Source organism: Orycteropus afer, unplaced genomic scaffold (assembly GCF_000298275.1).
Source record: "Orycteropus afer afer isolate SDZICR_OR568_19922 unplaced genomic scaffold, OryAfe1.0 scaffold00136, whole genome shotgun sequence".
NCBI classification, from domain to species: domain Eukaryota; kingdom Metazoa; phylum Chordata; class Mammalia; order Tubulidentata; family Orycteropodidae; genus Orycteropus; species Orycteropus afer.
The window spans coordinates 5,510,424-5,528,195 of NW_006921723.1; the positions used below are offsets into that span (position 1 = coordinate 5,510,424).

The window sequence follows — 17,772 nt, forward strand, 5'->3', positions numbered from 1 at the left end:
GCTTCCAGCCGCACCCCGGGCTGCAGAAGACGTTGGAGCAGTTCCACTTGAGCTCCATGAGCTCGTTGGGCGGCCCGGCCGCCTTCTCGGCGCGCTGGGCGCAAGAGGTGTACAAGAAGGAGAGCGCTAAGGAGGCGGGCGCGGCCGCGGTGCAGGCGGCGGTGCAAGCGGCCACCGAGCCGCCGCCCGTGCTGCACCTGCCAGCCATCCAGCCGCCGCCTCCTGTGCTGCCCGGGCCTTTCTTTATGCCGTCGGACCGCTCCACCGAGCGCTGCGAGACCGTGCTGGAGGGCGAGACCATCTCGTGCTTCGTGGTAGGCGGCGAGAAGCGCCTGTGCCTGCCACAGATTCTCAATTCGGTGCTGCGGGACTTCTCGCTGCAGCAGATCAACTCCGTGTGCGACGAGCTGCACATCTACTGCTCGCGCTGCACTGCCGACCAGCTGGAGATCCTCAAAGTCATGGGCATCCTGCCCTTCTCGGCGCCCTCGTGCGGGCTCATCACCAAGACGGACGCCGAGCGCCTGTGCAACGCGCTGCTCTACGGCGGCGCCTTCCCGCCGCCCTGCAAGAAGGAGCTGCCGGGCACCGGCGCGTTGTCGCTGGGTTTGGAGCTTAGCGAGCGCAGCTTCAGGGTGTACCACGAGTGCTTCGGAAAGTGTAAGGGGCTGCTGGTGCCTGAGCTCTACAGCAGCCCGAGTGCCGCTTGCATCCAGTGCCTCGACTGCCGCCTCATGTATCCGCCGCACAAGTTCGTGGTGCACTCGCACAAGGCGCTTGAGAACCGGACTTGCCACTGGGGCTTCGACTCAGCCAACTGGCGGGCCTACATCTTGCTGAGCCAGGACTACACAGGCAAGGAGGAGCAGGCTCGCCTGGGCCGCTGCCTGGACGACGTCAAGGAGAAGTTCGACTACGGCAACAAGTACAAGCGGCGGGTGCCCCGGGTAAGTGCGCGGCCTTTGTCTTCGGGCGGCGGGCGGGGCCCTCGGGGCAGCCTGGGCTTGGGCCATGCCTGCTACTCCCCGGGACTCAAGGTTGGTTTGGTTTTAATTAAACGTGGGGGAGTGTCAGCCTTTGGGACAGGAGTGGACAGGCCTAGAGTGGGCCTTGGAATGAGGCCTTGGCCTAGTGTAGGGGCCATGCAATAGCAGGGCTGGGCTGTTGGGAGAGCCCAGGCCAGGCCCATGGCGACTGCCTCGATAGAGTGGCCAAGACCGGAGGATACTGCAGGACAGTGACGCCTCCACAACCTTGAGGGGGAGGCTGGTGGGTAGGGAGTTAGGTTGGTGGGACAGGGTGCAGGCCAGACGGGGGACGAAGGCTGTCCCGGGCCACCTCCAGGGGCGCTTGCTCTCTTGTCTTAGCAGTCAGTGCTGTAGTTGGGGATATGGTTGATCATCAGTGTCTCTTGTTTGGAATCTTGGGAAACAGACACAAAAATAAAGCCAGGTGTCCAGCGCCGTGGCAGGCAGCCGAGACTCAGCGACTCCAGGCCTGCGCCCCGGTCTTCTTGGGCTGCCAGTGCACACTCGAGCCCCTGTGGGCTGAGGGCCGCAGCCCCTGGCTGGGGGCCTACTTGGCGGCACCAGCGGTGGCCCGGGGCGCCCGTCTCTGTGTCCAGAGTCACACAAATGCGCCCTTGATTTGTTTTGGACTTGCCCTGCTCGGTTCTTGCCTTTCTCTGAAATGCTGAAGGCAAGGCGCCACTGACCCTGCCTGCTGTGTGCCAGCCTGGGCCTGTGTTATCCGGCCACCACTCTAGGGCACCAGACCTGACCCGTGGGGTCTACAGGACTTCTCAGTCACCTCTCTCCCTGGGTGTGCAACTGTCCTCTTCCAGTCTTGTTACATTGCACACACACAACGCTGCTCTGGTTCAGCTATTCTTGGGAGGCCTAATTAATTCAGCTATTGCATCAAACTTTTTTTTCTGAATCTGTGAATAGATGCTCCAGCCCGGTTTGCTCTGGGCGCCCCTCCAGTGGAGTGTCAGAGCCGCGGGAAGGAGGGGCTGTGGGGGCGAGACTGTTGCCTCTGTTTGGAGGGGGCTGCAGTGCCTGTGCATATATGCGTGTGGAGGTGTGCGCACACGCACATCATTTGCGTGTGTATGTGTGAGTGTGTGCATGTGTGTTCATGCCTGTGTGTGTTCCTTTAGTGGAATTTCTGCCCTTGGCCTGGCCCGCATGGAGGTAGCAGGTGTCTTTAGCCCTATGGGGTTGGGGCTAGGTGGGGAGAAAAGGTCTGGATGGCAGCTTGGGGAGGGGTGGCCCTGAGGGCTGCAGGCAGTACTGAGCAGGCCATCAGTTCCCTCCTTTTGGGTTGATGTGATGGTTGCCCTGGTGACTTGGGGGCCTTTCCTGTGGCCGGTGTGGCCTCTGAGGCATTCAGGTGTGCTGTTCATTGTGGTGTGCTCTGGTTGGCCACAGTAGGGGCAGCATGCTGCCGGTAATTTTTAGGCCACTTATCTCCAGAGCCTAAGGGGAGGATCCTGTCTGGCAGGGTGTGTCTGTTTTTGTGTTTTTGCGGGTTTTTTTTTTTTTTTTTGGTCAGACTCCAGGCCCTGTGTGTGTGTGTGTGTGTGTGTGTATTTGCCGTCTTTCTCTTTCCTGGGCTTTGCTCTGAGCCAGGCAGTGTTGTGAGCAGGGCCTGTGTCACAGTTGCAGTCCTGGGCCCAGGCGCCCTGTGGTGTGTAGCACCACTGCAGTGAGCCTTGGTTCTGGGTATCCGTGTTCTCAAGCTCAGGGAAGGCCTGGCCTCCCAGCTGCAGCCTGGCCCTGCTTGCCGTCACAGGGATGAGGACTGGGACACACACTCATACTGGGGTCCTTCCAGCAACTACTTCAGAGCTACGCTACCCTTTCTGCTTTTCTGCTCTCCACTCAGTGCTGGGCCGGAATTACATTTCCTGAAGAAAAACAAAAATTCCAAGTGATAACGCAGATGTTAAGATGTCATGAGTTCGGGGCCTCTAGTCATGGGTGGCAGGGATAAACTCAGCTGGGGGTCTGGCGTGCTTCTGTCCAGATGGTGACTTTGTCCACCTCCAGCGCACAAACTATATGCTTGGCTGGGGCTCGGTGTAGCTCTCAGCCCCCACTTTCTTCTTGGCTGTTCCCATCACCCCTTGGCCCTGCCACCTTGGAGTTCATGGACTGCTTGTCTTCATCACCTTGCCCCTATCTGCTCCCTTATCCCGAGACTATGTACTTGGAGCTCTAGAGTGTGTAGTCCACCTCAGCCTCCCAGAGGGGCCACATTCTTATCTGTTGACACTCCTGGGACCACCTAGGCAGGGGGCCTGGTCTGCAGGGGTGCAGTGAAGAGCCAGCTACCCAGAGCCCACTTGCTCTGGACAGCACTATGGGGACCCTGCCCAGGTCTGCCCTGGAGTGCCGCTCTGCCTCCCGCTGCTCCTCCCACTTGCCTCTTTGCAGTCTATTTACAGAATGTGTTTGGATTTTCTTACTTCCTCTGCACTTACTTTAATAATTTTGATCTCCCGAGGAGGAGGACTAGAGGGGACAAAGAATGCATTGTGGCTGCTCCTTGCTGGGGTACCGCTCCCGGCAGTGCCTCCGGGTTCTGGGAGAATCCGAGTGGCCTGGTGGTGCTTCCGGGTGCTGCTGGTTGCGGTGTAAGCCCAGCCCATGTCCTCCCAGGCTCCTGTCTGCCCAGGCCCAGAGTTGGCCAGCCCTTCCTGGCCACGAGCTGGCGGGGAGGGAGGTGGGTGATTTTCCTGGTCTCCCTGAGCAGCCAACTACATCTGTTCATCCGGCTTTGCCGCCGACCCAGCCGGTGGCAGAGTCGTGGTTCCTGTGGTTGCCCTAGCCTGGAGCTGGGCACTGGGCGGGGCGCCAGGCGGTGCTCCGGAAACCCCAGTGTTAGAAAGTGTCCAGGTCCCAGTCTGTCAGCAGTGCTGTGACGAGGTGACTGAATTAGCTTCTTTCTTGATGATGCCCCAATGGCAGGAGTGGCCTGGGGAGAGAAGTACCCATCGTCCTTAGTGCTGGGCTACTCCTGTGTCAGCGTGTGATGGGGACAAGTGTGCAGCTTGCTGGGGCCCTTGTGAGGCCCAGGGTTCAGATGAGACTGCCACACCCCATGGCTGGTGGCCTGCTGGCAGGTGTCCTGTCACGAGCAAGCTGGCTTTGGAACTACCCAGGCTGATTTCTCATCCTGACTGTGCTCATAGCCTTGAGCAAGTTGCTTAACCTCTCTGTGTCAGTTTCCTCCACTGTGGGAGGGGGAACGCAGCAAGTGGGAGATATTGGTGATACTCTGTTTATCTTGGGTGTCTGTGTTTTGGATGTCACAGATGGAGCGTGGATGTGCCATTTTGCTGCTGAGAACATGGGGCAGAGAGCTAGGAGCTTCCATGCCTTCCCCATCCTGTCCCCTTTTCTCCTGCCACCTTGGCTATGCCCCTTTCTCTTGGGTCTGTCACAGAGCTAAATTGGCCCAAATTTTGAGCGGCATGGATTGCTGTCAGTCAGAAAGGAGACAGCTTTAGCCCACAGCAGAGTTCCTGCTGCCGGCTTGGCCCACTGCCTGGGACTCGGCTCTCCGTCCCGCAAGCCTTCTTGCTGGGCAGCCAGCTGCTTCCCCTTCAGCCGGTGACAGGGTGGTGTGGGCCCTCATGAAGGGCCAAAATGGGCCTGCTTGTTGCCACTGCTAGTTCTTGGGAATGTTTTCTCGATGGTCTAAATTCCCAGAGAGAATTCTGGTTATTTTAATTTATCGTGCATAAGCCTTGAAATACCTGGGTTCTTGGGGATAATAATTGAGGGGGGAATCCTTTATGTAAAATTACCATTGCTCATGTAAGTCACAAGGTGTTTGGGGGCTTGTTGTCCCTTGGTCAGTGAGAGTGGTTACAGCTGGGTCTATTGGAATCCCTAATATTGAGATGATGGACAGTGTCATCAGGTGACTCCTTCCTTGGTGAGAAGGCACAATTTTCTCTGTCAGACACTTCTGATGAGAACTGTCTTGAAGTCCACTGTGGGCTCAGGCCCAGGAGCGTCACTCTGAGTACATCAGATCTTGCTCTTTTAAGCTGAAATCGCTGTTGAAAGGATTGATGGGAATTGCTGGGACTGACTCTGACTGATGCGCTGCTCCCGGGCGTTTTTGTGGGCGGTGCACTGGGTGACATCAGGTGTGGGAGAACGAGAGTTGCATCTGTCGCATTGTCCGCTTGGCCTCCTCTCGTTGTTATTAGTTGCCATTCAAGCTGCTGGTGACTCCATGTACAACAACAAAATGTTGCCTGGTCCTGCACCATCTTCACAGAGCAGTGCATTTGCTCCGCATGTGTCTTGTTGTAGGGTTCCATGGGGCTGAGTGGTGACCCCCTCAGCTCTGGAGATGTAGAAAGAGGTGGTTTGGGTGCCCTGCTGGATGGGGCCTGTGAGGTCTGGCTCCTGGGCAAGCCCCCTGCTCCCATCTAGAAGGGTGGGTCCGAGGGTCTGACTGAAGGTCATGTGGGTGAGGGGCAATACAACAAAGGCTGGCAAGGTCTCAGTAGACTAGGAAAGTGGTAACTTACGTGTGCCCTGGGATGACCAGTGGGCTCGTGAATGATAGCAAGAGGTGCCCCATGGTGCCCAGATCAGGGCCCTCTTGGCCTGGCCAGCTCCCTCCTGTGGGCTTCTTGGTTCGTCCCTGTAGTGAATAGAGCCACATCTAGATTTCTCTCTGGCATGGCCCACCTGCATTTTTGTCTATCTGTTAGTTGTCCTTTGAGCTTTTAGGACCCCTCTTAGGGAGCTGGGCCAAGCCCCCAACCTTCCTTGTATTCCCTCCTGGTGTTGGCACCTCATCTGGGGGTAGCAGGGCCATTGACTGACCCACACCTCTGTCCCCTGCTGCCCCTGGGAGTTTGTGGTCAGTCTGAAGTGCTGAAGAATCAGCTAATTGACTTGCGGTGTCTTGGTTTCCCCACCTCCCTTGCTAGTCTGTGTCATGTCTGTCTGGTTGAGCAAGGGCAGACAGGATATTGTCCTGAGGAAGTATGGGCCAGGAGAGCCTTGCCTGGAGCTGGTGTGGGGGCAGCCCCACCAGGTCCGCGCCACACTGTCATGCAGCCCTGCTCCTGTGGGAGTTTCTCATCCTGCATGTGGGCAACAGGCAGACAGGATGAGGAGGAAAAGGAAGTGATTCCGGGGCCCTGCGCCCTGCTGTCTGGCAGGAGGTGTCCGCGGCAGGCTGTGCCACGGCCTCTCTGTGGCCTGGAGACTGTTACACAAGCAGTAATAATGTGTCTCTTTCTAAGGATTGCGAAAGTTTAGGGAGGATTTCTCCATTGGAAGAATTATGCAAGTTTCAACTGAAATGTTTTTTAAAAGTTTCTTTGTTTTGAGTCAAAATACAGAGGCTGAATTTTTTTCCCTGAGGTTTCTGAGAGCCGAAAAAGGAGAAGGAAGCCCTGGCTTTTCACTGAGGGCTCCTCCCCTCCCAACTCTGACTGGCTGCGGGGGAATGGCAACGAGGATCTATTCGGATGAATTGTTCGGGTCAAATGAGATCATGGGATTGGAAAATGGCTTGAAGACGGCTCTGTTTTCATGCCATGGCCCCTGATTACACGTATCTTCCTCTTCTTTTTTTTAAATTGTGATTTGGGTGAAAATTTACAGAGCAAATTCACTTTCCATACAGCAGCTCACATACACTTTGTCTTGTGTCATTGACCACAGTTTACTATAATACAACAGCTCCCCTCCCACTTCCTCCGGATAGTTACCTCTTCCCTGTGTCCATCCCTCCATGCACTCCTGCCCCCTGGGCTGTCTTCCTGTGCATAAATAGCCCTTCTTTCTCCCATGATTGTTCTCTCCAAGGAGTGTATTACACATATCTTCTTAATGACTCAGGACTTTTTCGGGTGTATCAGAGAAATATGCTGAGAAGACGAGGTCTTTTCAGGGAGGTGTGACTCTTGGTGGGGGTTGGGCGAGGGAGTGCTGTCCCCCTCAGTGTCCATGGCAGTGAAGGTGGGGTGCGTGGGGTCCTGCCCAGATTTGGCTGCCCCACCCATTTGGGTGAGATGTGTCACTTGACCTGGTGGGACTCCTTTGTTGGCCAGGTGCAACCTTGGCCACTTTGCTGGCTATTCAGGTTGAATGAAGTCACGCACAGGAAGCACCTAGCGTGTTCTGAGGGTGAGTACGTGATAGTTCTGGGTGCTGCGTTTCTGTGAGAGGAAGAATGGTTCTAGAACAACAGTTTGCCAGACCAGTATGGTAGCCTGTGTGGTTGTTGGGCTGTGTAGCGTGTGGTGCTTCCTCATGAGTCAGTCCTGACCCGACAGGGTGGGCGAGGTGCTGGCTCTAGACCCTGAGAGCTGGGGTAGTGGTGGGGGGATGTCCAGGGGTGTCCTGCTCCAAGACCACTGTTAACACGAAGGACCAGGACTCGAGAGTGGGATTTAAATGTTGTTGCGGGGATTGTAGTGAAATCTGGGGGCATCCCTGGAATTACATACCCTCAGGGGACATGGGGGCATCTCGACTCCCATTCCCTACAGGAACATGCTGCTGGTGCTTCTCCGGCCTCAGCTTAGGTTCTGGTTCCCGTGAGCTGTCCTCCTGTCTGTGCTGGGTGGGAATAAGGAGGGTACAGACTAGTGTCAGAGTAGAAAGTGGCTGGAGTCTGGGAACAGCCTGGGCCTGTCTTGGTATTCGGCCTTTTTGTCTTCTCTGATCTATGTCTTTGAGTCACAAAGATTTAAAGAATTCCAGTGACCCGTGACTTCCAGGCACAAACCATCATTTAGGAAACCTGGCATGGCCTGCTGGGTGCCGTTCCCCTGACTGAGTTCCAGTTCCCTGGGAGCCCCTCATGGGCAGCCTCGAGTCATGTGAGCAGCCAGGCCTGCTTTGGCCTCCCTGGGGCCCGGTCACTTGGGGCCTGTTGTCAGCCACGTGGGGACCCCCAGTTCCTGGGCCCTCAGCACACGCTTGTGATTGACCCAGGGGATGTGAAGAGTCCTCCTTTGTCCAGGTTTATCTCTAGCTTTTTTTTTTTTAATTTAACTTTTTAAAAACTTGTGGTAAAGTCATACACAACAGAGCATACTTTTTCAGCAATTTCTCCATGTACAATTTGGTAACATTGATTACATTCTTCAAGTTGTACAACCATTCTCTCTATCTTTTTCCAAATCGTCCCACCACCATGAACATAAACTCAATACCCCGTAAGGAAAAACTCCCTTCCAATCTAGTCAAAAAAAAAAAAACTTTTTGCCAACAAATAGATTCTAACTCATAGTGACCCTATAGGACAGAATAGACTGCCTCATAGGGTTTCCAAGACTGCAAATCTTTTGGAAACAGACTGCCACATTTTTCTACCATTGGATTGGCTGGTGGGTTCGAACCACTGAGCTTTTGGTTAGCAGCTGAGCATTTAACCACTGTGCCAACAGAGAGCCTCCTCTTGCCTTGCTACTGTTGTCGTTGTGTGCGGTCAAGTCAGACCCGACTCATAGCGACCCCTCCTTGGGTTTCTGAGGCGGTATCATTGTGGAAGTAGATTGCCCAACCTTCCTTCTGAGGAGTGGCTGGTGGGTTTGAACCACCAGCCTTCTGGTTAGCAGTCAAGTGCCTTAGGCACTACCCTACCAGAGCTCCCCTTGCCTTAGGTAACCACTAATAATCTTTGGTTCTTTGTTTATTTCATATATGTGAGATCATACAGTATTTGTCCTTTATGCAACTGAAGTTTTCTTGCCCAGCATGTTTCTAAGGTTCATCCTTGTAGCATGCTTTGGGACTTCATTTCTCTTAATGGCTGGGTGGTATCTCATTGTATGTGTACCACATGTGTGGTAGCTGTACAAGAGGCAGTTTGAAGGACCTTTCCAGAGACGAGGTTGAGGTACCGCTCAGGTGTCATCTGTTCAGGCGCCCCCGTTCAGTGTTCTGAAGAAAACGGTTTGTGCGGGTCACTAGTACCTGGTTCTGTGTCAAGTGCTTGGAAAATGCAGGAATGCTGTACTTGGCTGGAGAAGACTGCTAGCCCTTGCGCCCTCCCTGGAGCAGCCTCGCAGGGATGGCAGTCGTCTGCCATGCTCTGCTGGGCTGGCCTGGTTACTCTGAGACAATCAGTTTTTATTGGGGGTGGCCTTGCTGCAATTCCATCAGTGCTTACCTTAGAGAAAATGAGTGGCAGGGAAGAGGCATTGTGGTGCAGGCAGGTGATGCTTTTGGGACTCGAGGGGACTGCATGCAGGCTGGGCTAGGGCCAGGGTACCAGATGGCCCTTCCTACTTTGGGACTTTGGGTGGATGCTCAGCGCCCGAGCCCTGCAGTGTAGCAGCACGTGAGTGGTAGTGACGTTGAGCATTGTGAAATGACACCTCAGCATCCACCTCCTGTCTGCCCTCTTGACTGGAGTTTAAGTCCTTGTGGTGGTGGGCAGCGCAAAAGAACTGACTGACTAGAGTTCTGGAAACATGTCAGGAGTCCAGGACACTGTGGGACTGTGTGCGAGTGGGACTGCCAGTGGCTTCTCGAGTTGTCTGGAGGCCAGGTTATCCTGTGTCACATGCCCATCCAGCCTGCGAGGAGAGCTGTGTCCTTGCAGGACCAGTAAGCTTGGGGGTTGGTTTGGTGCTAGGGCCTGGCTGTGTGTGTCCCCTGTGTGTGCCATTCTGCAGGGTAGAAGGGCACATTCTGGGAGCTCTTTTTGGCTCAAAGAATAGTTTTGGAGAGGAAGTGTTCTCTCAAGGCCTTGGGCCTGGGGAGCTGGGAGTATATCTTGCCTCGTACACAGTATATTCTGGACCAGGAAGAGATCTCAATACCAGTGGGCTCCAAGCCCCCTGCCAGCCAAGCAGCAGCAACGCCTGATGCCAGTGGCATAGGGGAGCTGAGCACTGGCCGTACTCCCAGGCTGGTGATGTTCCAACCGCCTACTAGGACCTTCACCTGATGGGGGTCCTATGCATAGCAGAGCTCCTCTTGGCCACATATCCCTGTCTCTTCACCTTGCCCACCCTCCTCACAACCTGTGTGTGGTGCCAGCCTCTTGTCCATATGAATATTGTCATATTCACTGTCACTGGCTCATACCCACAGCCTGACAGATGTATGTGGCATGGTAAGTAGCCGTGATAGTTGTATCGGCACTGGATACATTCATGGCACTCCTTTGAGGCTGGCGACACCATCTTCCATCTTGATGTGGCTCACTTGTGGCACCTTCCTTCTCACTGTTATGCTGTCTGCCTGTCCCCGGAGAGCTCTTGGTTCCTTTCTTAAAATTAACAACAATTGTGTTTGCTGAAGCCATGCTCACACCCAGGGCAACGCAGGAGGCCAGCTGGGTGTGGAGACTTTCAGGATGAGGCTCTCTGGAATGAATGGGTGCCAGCGACTGGCCTCCCACAGGGCCCTCGGGTGCCTTCCCTGTCAGGCCTCAGTGTGGGTGTAGGGCACAGGTTGTTTTAGGGAGGAGGTAGAAGCTGTGCTGAGAAGCTGATCCCATTGCACTATGTCAACAAGGTAGGAGGAGCAGGACAGGAGTCTCCCAGTGTCCATGTGTGGCAGTGTGGGGGATTCTCTGGGCCAGGTGCTGTGCTAGAGGCCAGGTGGCCTGTGTGTGAATTGGGAGCCGATGGGGTTCCCCTGAGCCCTCCACTGCGCTCTGGGGCTCTGGGAGGCTGATTCGAGAGCATGTTCCAGGGTCCTTGGAAGGTGGCTCCTTCTTATGCATCCCTGGTGGTCCCTGTGGCAACATCCTAGTCTGTGGCTGAGGACCAACTGCAGATAGGTCACCCTGCCGGCCTGCGGCTCCTGGCCTAGCCTTTGGCTTTCTGCACTTGTTTCCAGTTGCTGTGTTTCCCTAGGTGGTTGGCTTTTGTGGGCCTGTACCCCGTCCCCACCTGCACCATCCCCTCAGTATGCTGATACTGGGCCCTAGTGCTGTGAAACATCCGAGCCTCCCACCCCCACAGACCCCTGTGTTTGTGGCACTGGTGTTTTTCCTGCCTCTCTGGCCCCAGGCACCCTGATGCCTGTGGGGGTGCCCTAGTCCCACTGCTGCAACTCCCTAGGTGGAGGTGGCCCACGAGTGGCCTGCATGCAGAGTGTTTGCTGTGAGGGGTGAGGATCAAGGTCATCTGTGAGGAGGGTCAGGTTACCACACTGACCTGGCACATCCCCATCAGCACCTCTTGGGCGGGACTGGCACTGGATGATCATGGAGGGGGCAGGTCAGCCACGCAACTGGTATCCTTCTCACCTGGCAGATGAGGGGACAGCTGTAGATGCTCTAGGGAAGCAGGGGCCACACCACGGTCATGTATTCGTGTGGACCAGCAGGAGCAGAACAAGTGGTTGTGTTAGGGTGTATCCATAGCCCACCGGGCAATAGCCAGGGGAGATTGAGGCAGAGGAGCTGGGATGGGGGGTGTTGGCAGGGTGGGCCTGCCGCAGGGTGTCCTTGCTGGTGCAGCCATGGGTGACCCTTGGCACTTCACCCTCCTGTCTGCTGCAGGTACTCACATGCTCCCTAGCCCTGTGAGTATGCTTCCTGAAGGTGCAGGGCAACGTGCCTGTGGGCCTATGGGCCATGGGCGGGGGCTGCCCGGACTGGCCTGCTTTGCACTTTCTGACCAGGTCTTGCTCCTCTGCCATCACCTGCCACCTTCCCCACTTCCCACCTTCAGAACTGTGTTGCCCAAACCATTAAAAAAAAAAAAAAAAAAAAAATCATACTCCCAAGTTGAATGATATGCAAATGTAGTCAATTAAGCGAGGGGATTTTAATTAGCAGTTTAAGTTCATGTGTGAAGTGCCTTGCCTTAATTACTTGACAGTTTTGTTGTAAATTTGCTAAGTTTTTTTTTGCAGAACTATCAAAACTGTGATATTTTTTTTAACATCCTTGTCTGCAGTGAGTGTCGCCGGCTCGCCTGACCTCCGTGTCTTGTCTCCACTCAGGAGGCTTCTTACGCTGTGAAAACTCAGGAGACCTTGTGACTGTTCTTCATGCTGTGCCTTACACGGCAATCGGTGCTCCCGGAACAAGGGCGGGACCCGCAAGGCTGTGCTTACAGAGAACTGCCTCCCAGCTGGGTCCTGGGGACACAAGTGGGATGGAGGTCAGGCAGTCCCCGACTGGGTTCAGTCTCTAAGGACCAGCATTGACAGTGTCCATTCTGGGACATTGTGTCCACTGGCCGAGACCAGTGCCCTTTGAGGGCCCAGGTTGTACAAGGAAGTGAGAAGAACCTGGAAGGACTGAGTAGACTTATGAAGGGAAGGCGTTTCATAATATAACAGATACTTCTAAGTCGAGCAGAGGATGGATGATGAGGCGTTGGGAGGGAGACCTCCATAGTGGGGGCCCGATGGTGCTAGCTGGTAGCTGGATTGGATACCTGTGCCCCTGTGGGCTGCTGCTGACCTTGGGGTCACAGGCAGTGCCATGTGTAGGGGCATGTCCGAATCTCAGATATCTTCCTGACCACAGGAAAGCCTTACCACCTACTTCCTGAGAACCAGTGGGCGTGTTCCCACAGTACTGAGGCAGGTGACTGGCTTCCGTTCCAAGTCACTTCTTGCCAGTGCCCTTTCTGACCACCAGGCCTGGCCCGCTTCAGTATCCCTGTCTACCTGCCTGCCATGACATCCTGATGTGCGCAGGGGTTGTTGTTGTTGTTGTTGTTATTTGCTGTTGAGTCGGCCCCGACTCATAGCGACCCCTCCTTAGGTTTCCAAGGCAGTATCACTACGGAAGTAGGATTGCCCAACCTTCCTTCCGAGGAGTGGCTGGTGGGTTTGAACCGCCAGCCTTCTGGTTAGCAGTCAAGTGCCTTAGGCACTATGCTACCAGAGCTCCTGTGCGCAGGGATGGAGGGTGGGAATTGCTCTTACACTTGGGCGTGTGCTGGAATCCTCCCATTTTGGGAGGCCTTGGCTTTACTCTGCGTAGAATTGCTCTGTCTTAGGTATGGGGGTTGGTTTCTCTGTGGTTTTTACTGGCCCCCCCCCCCCAATTTACTTATCTTACTGAGGTTGATGTCTCTAGGAATGATAGGTTTTTTATTTTCTCATTTAATGATTTCTTTGTGATTTAAGCTGGTTTTCATTAAAGAGCTGGACTACCTTCTCTCAGGAGTCTTTGTGACAGACTATTGTGCCCTGGTCCCCACTTGAGGGCTGGGCCCAGGACCCAGAGGGGTGGCACGGCATGGCACCAGAACATGGTGCTATCCCAATGCCCCACCTCCCCAGGCTTCTGGGATTTTGGTGGGCTCAGTGAAACTACAGCAACCCAATTCTGACATGACTGCCCTGACCCTTTGGGAATGAAGGCTTGGTTAACCCCACCAGGCAAAGAACCATGACAGCTGAGGTGCTTGCTGAGAGTAAAGGGAATATGGAATGGGTGGTAGAAGAAGGTAGTTCTAAATACCTTCCAACCATGTGACCAGATGCAGAAATGAAGACTGTAATTGTTAGGAATGTTTCTTCTTTATTTTATTATACGTATGTGTATATATGTGTATAAGCAATATATATATATACACACACACACACATATATATATATACACACACACACACAATGTATATATATGTGTATGTACAATGTGTATATATGTATATAAGCAATTACTTTTGCTTTCTTTTTTTCATTGCTTATAAAATATAAGATGTATACAGGGCTAGTGTGTTTCAGTTGTACACATACTAGTTGTATCATGTTAGGCATAAATAAGACTTTGTAATTGTCTTTATTTGGAGATGTGTATAGTTCGAGGATCTGTATACAGGTAGGTGCTGAGTGGACAAGGGGTAGACAATGATGGTTAACATTGTGTGTCAAATTGCCTGGACCGATTCTCATAATGGCCTAGTGGTAAAGATGTAAGGGGAGTTTCCTTGGGGATGTGTCCTGCGTCCAATTAAAAAAAACAACAAAACTTGTTCACTTGCTCTGGATCCTGCATCCAGCTTGTCATCATCTGACTTCCAGTTCTTGGGATTCGTCAGCCTCCACAGCCTGTGAGCTAGCAGCCTGCTGTCTTAACCTGCTGATCTTGGGTTTGTCAGGAGAATCCTACAGTCTGATGCCTGACCCACACACTTGAGACTTGCCAGCCTCTACAACTGCATGAGCCATTTCCTTGAGAGATTTCTCCTCTTCCCCCATGTCTATATGTGTTCACTGGTTTTGCTACTCTAGAGAACCTAGCGTAAGACAATGATGCGCAGAACAACTTAGGGCTGGGTGAGAAGGCAACGTAATAAGACAGCAGATTTTTTTAAAAAAATGTGATTTGGGTGAAAGTTAATAGAGCTAATTCATTTCCCATACAGTGGTTCATACACATTTTGTCTCATGACGTTGACTGTGGTTTCCCAAAGTGTGACAGCTCTCTTCCCACTTCCTTCCCATAGTTACCTCTTTCCTGTGTCCTTCCCTCCCATGCACTCCTGCCTCTGAACTGTCGCCCTGTGCATATACAACCCCTCTATTCTCCCATGATTGATTTCTCCAAGGAGTACATCTGCCTGATGTAAGCCTATACGCTGGTCTTTTATTTGGCTGGAAGCCACAGGAATGAGTGCAGTTCCAGACCTGAAGGGTAACTAGTCTCAGGGGTTTCACCTGGCTCTATAAGAGCAAGGAACCTGGTCTTGTCTTTTTTTTTTTTTTTTTAAATGATTGTGAATTTTGTTCCCATTGTTCTCCCACTCTATTCAGGATCTCCTACACAGATCGCCCTCTAAGGAGAGACAGCAGATGTTTTAAGTCTAATGAGGACTGGTATTGCAGTGTTGGGAAGAAACCCCACCCCAGCCCTAACTGCAGGCTGTGCCTTTCTGCCCCCTCCATGGCCAGGCCCTGTGCTGCTCTCGTCCCTGGAGATTTTACTTTGGGGTTGGGAGCACAGCGTCTTGTTTTATATGTGTCAGGTAAAAAGGCAGGAAGATAGCACAGCTATTTTATTGAAAGTATCAGAAGCAGGAGGGCACCCTCCATGCTCTTCCATCTGGCATTGGAGGTCCCTTATTGTTCCCTTAGGGTGCATGGCCTCCTCCTCAGGCTTCCAAGCCTCCTGCTTTCACCTGGGACTTTCACTGGAGGTGCCCAGGGGGACAGGGCAGAGGTCCCCACTGTTCTCAGACCTTGAGATGTCCTAGGCACTGGGCTGAGCCTGGTGCAAGTGACAGGAGAACTACCTTGGCTGGTGCTTAGATATGGAGTCCCAGGAGAGGGGTCTCCAAAACCTCTGTGGCCTCCCTGCCTGTTTAGGGGAGTGTGTGGGAACTGAAAACAGGGACAGGGAAGACTTGATGAGGAAGATAGACATACAGGCAGCATTTCTTTTCATGGGAATCTTGTGGCACCCAGGCCTACTTCCTTGTGATCATCTGTGTTGGCCTTCCTTCTAGTATTTTCCCAAGTGTGCTTTGTGAAAAAGACCTATTCTTAGGGCAGAGGTAGATGGTCCCAGGAGTGGTAGCTGCACTGGCCTCATCCCTGCTCCATCTGTGCCTGCCATCCTGGACATGTTCCTGCCTGCATCTGCCACTCATGGCCATAGCCCTATCACGCCAACCTCGTTTCTGCTTGCACCTGCCACCCTGTCCTTGTCCCACCGTCTGGCCTTTTCCCTGCCACCCCAGCTTTGTCCCCACCATGGTCCTTAGAATCCTGTCATTTAGATGGTGGCGTTTCGGTGTGTATTTCTACAAGATAAAGAGCCTTCTGAAAAGGCATTGAATTGAGTCCTATTATATTGCTTCCAAAATGAACAATAGTTAATCAATACTACTAAATATTCCACCAGTGTTCACATTTCCAACTGTCTCAGATGTTTTTAACTTTTTAAAAAGTTAAAACCACTTTTTTTAACAATTTGTTTCAGGAACCAAGTGGTCATGGTCTCTGAGTCTTTTCCTAGGAAGTTCCATCTCTCCCCCTTTTTGCTGGCAGCTCACCTGCAGAGTGCTCAGGTGGTGTGTCATGTGATGTCCCTGTAGCCTGGCCTGTGCCAGTGGCCCTGTGGTGTTACGACAGCCTGCTCTTCTGTCCCCTGTAAATTGCGGGTGATATCTAGAGGCCCTGTTAGAATGTTAGTGGATTTTTTTTCCCCCAAAATAACTTCCTAGGGGTGCTCTCCCCCAGGAGGCACACCACCACTGTCTGTCTTTTTTTCTCTCTATGCATCGCTGTTTCTCTATGTCTCTGTCTGTCTCTCTCCCTGTCTTTCTATCTCTCTCAGGCTTTTGAACTGGTTCAGTCAAGGCCAACAAAGCAAAATCAGAACAGACTTGAATTTTTAAAATGTGGGTGAAGTGGAATGATAATCAGAATGGGAAAAATTATGGGTCGAAGCCCTGGAATAGGAGACTCAGAAGAGGCATAGTGAGCCCTTCTAGGAGCTCGTTGTATGAGATTGGATCATTGCCAGGACTGTGGAGCACAATTCACATTCAAAATAGTGTGGTCGGCCACTATCTTTGAGCTGGACACTATTGTTTCCTACTCTCTGGATTAAGAGATTTGGTTGCTATGCAACTTGCATGCTACCCTTGTTTTCTAAGAGGGAGGTTAAGTTTCTAGCAGGCCATCGATGTAGTTTTCCCATTCCACCTGTCATTCCAGTTGACTCTCATCTTAAAAATTTGGGTCTGTTCTGGTTTCGTTTTGTTGGCCATAACTGAACCACGAAGAACCAGTTCAAAGCCCTGGTCTCTTTGTGTCTGTATCTTTTTCTCTCAGGTGTTAGTAGCTGCACGTGGGCCATTCCCAGACCCCTTTTAAGTCATTAGAGTTGGCAAGGTAGTAGTTCTGGAATTCTGCTCTTGCCAACCCTTCCACCTGGCTTCGTATGGTCATTTAGGTGCAGGTACATATATGGGACATATTTCCCCTTGTAACTTCCATGGGGACAGGTAGGTGGATTTTCCTATTTATGAACTCATGGCTTTAAGCATGTCTGTGGATTTTGAAAAGTGCACTTCTGGGTGGAAACTGCCAGGCTTATACCCAGGTAGACTGGTTTAGTGCATCCCCATGAGCCCATCACCCAGCTTTCATCATTGCCCATGTTTTACCAGTTTTGTTTCTTTTAATTCCCTCTCCTCTTGTGGGACTGTAATGCTTGAAAGTAAATCCCAAAAAACCAAACCCACTGCTATTTAGTTGATTCTGACTCATAGCAACCCTGTAGGACAGAGTAGAACTGCCCCACAGAGTTTCCAAGGCTATAAATTTTTATGGAAGCAGACTGTCACATCTTTCTCCCACAGAGTGGTTTATGGGTTCAAATTAGCAACTTTTTGGTTATCAGCAGAGTGCTTAATCACTGCATCACTAGGGCTCCCTAAGAAGATCCCAGGCACCTTATCTTTAAGTGTTGTTTCAGTATTCCTGTCTCTGGATAAGGACTTTAAAATAGAGTCGTAACCTCGGCACCATTAATGTACCTAACAAAATCAGCAAGAATTCTTTGATGTCCTCCAGCATCCAGCCTACGTTCAGATCCCCCATCGCCTAAGAAGTGCCACCTGTATGGTTGCTTTGCTCCAGTCAGGATCCAGCTCCAGCTGGGTTGGGACCACCATCTTGTGTGGTTGTTGTGCCTCTGTTTGCATTTGTCTGCATGTGCGTGTGGTGTTGTGTGGCCTTGGGGTTGTTATGTGTGCTGGTCACCATTGTATGTGGTCAGGGTGTCCTCTGTGCATGTTTGGGTGTGCATGTGGTGTGTGTGTATTTGGAAGTGTATGTGGTGTCGTAT

General features: G+C 52.5%; 1 protein-coding gene across 1 annotated transcript in view; it reads left to right on the plus strand.

Annotated features, from left to right (window-relative positions):
* SKI (SKI proto-oncogene) overlaps window positions 1-17,772 on the plus strand; it is a 91,658-nt gene that overhangs the window by 1,198 nt on the left and 72,688 nt on the right. Inside the window, exon 2 of the mRNA XM_007945517.1 lies at window positions 9-947. Within this exon, the coding sequence (XP_007943708.1) occupies window positions 9-947 (939 nt within the window). The remainder of the gene's footprint in view (window positions 1-8; window positions 948-17,772) is intronic.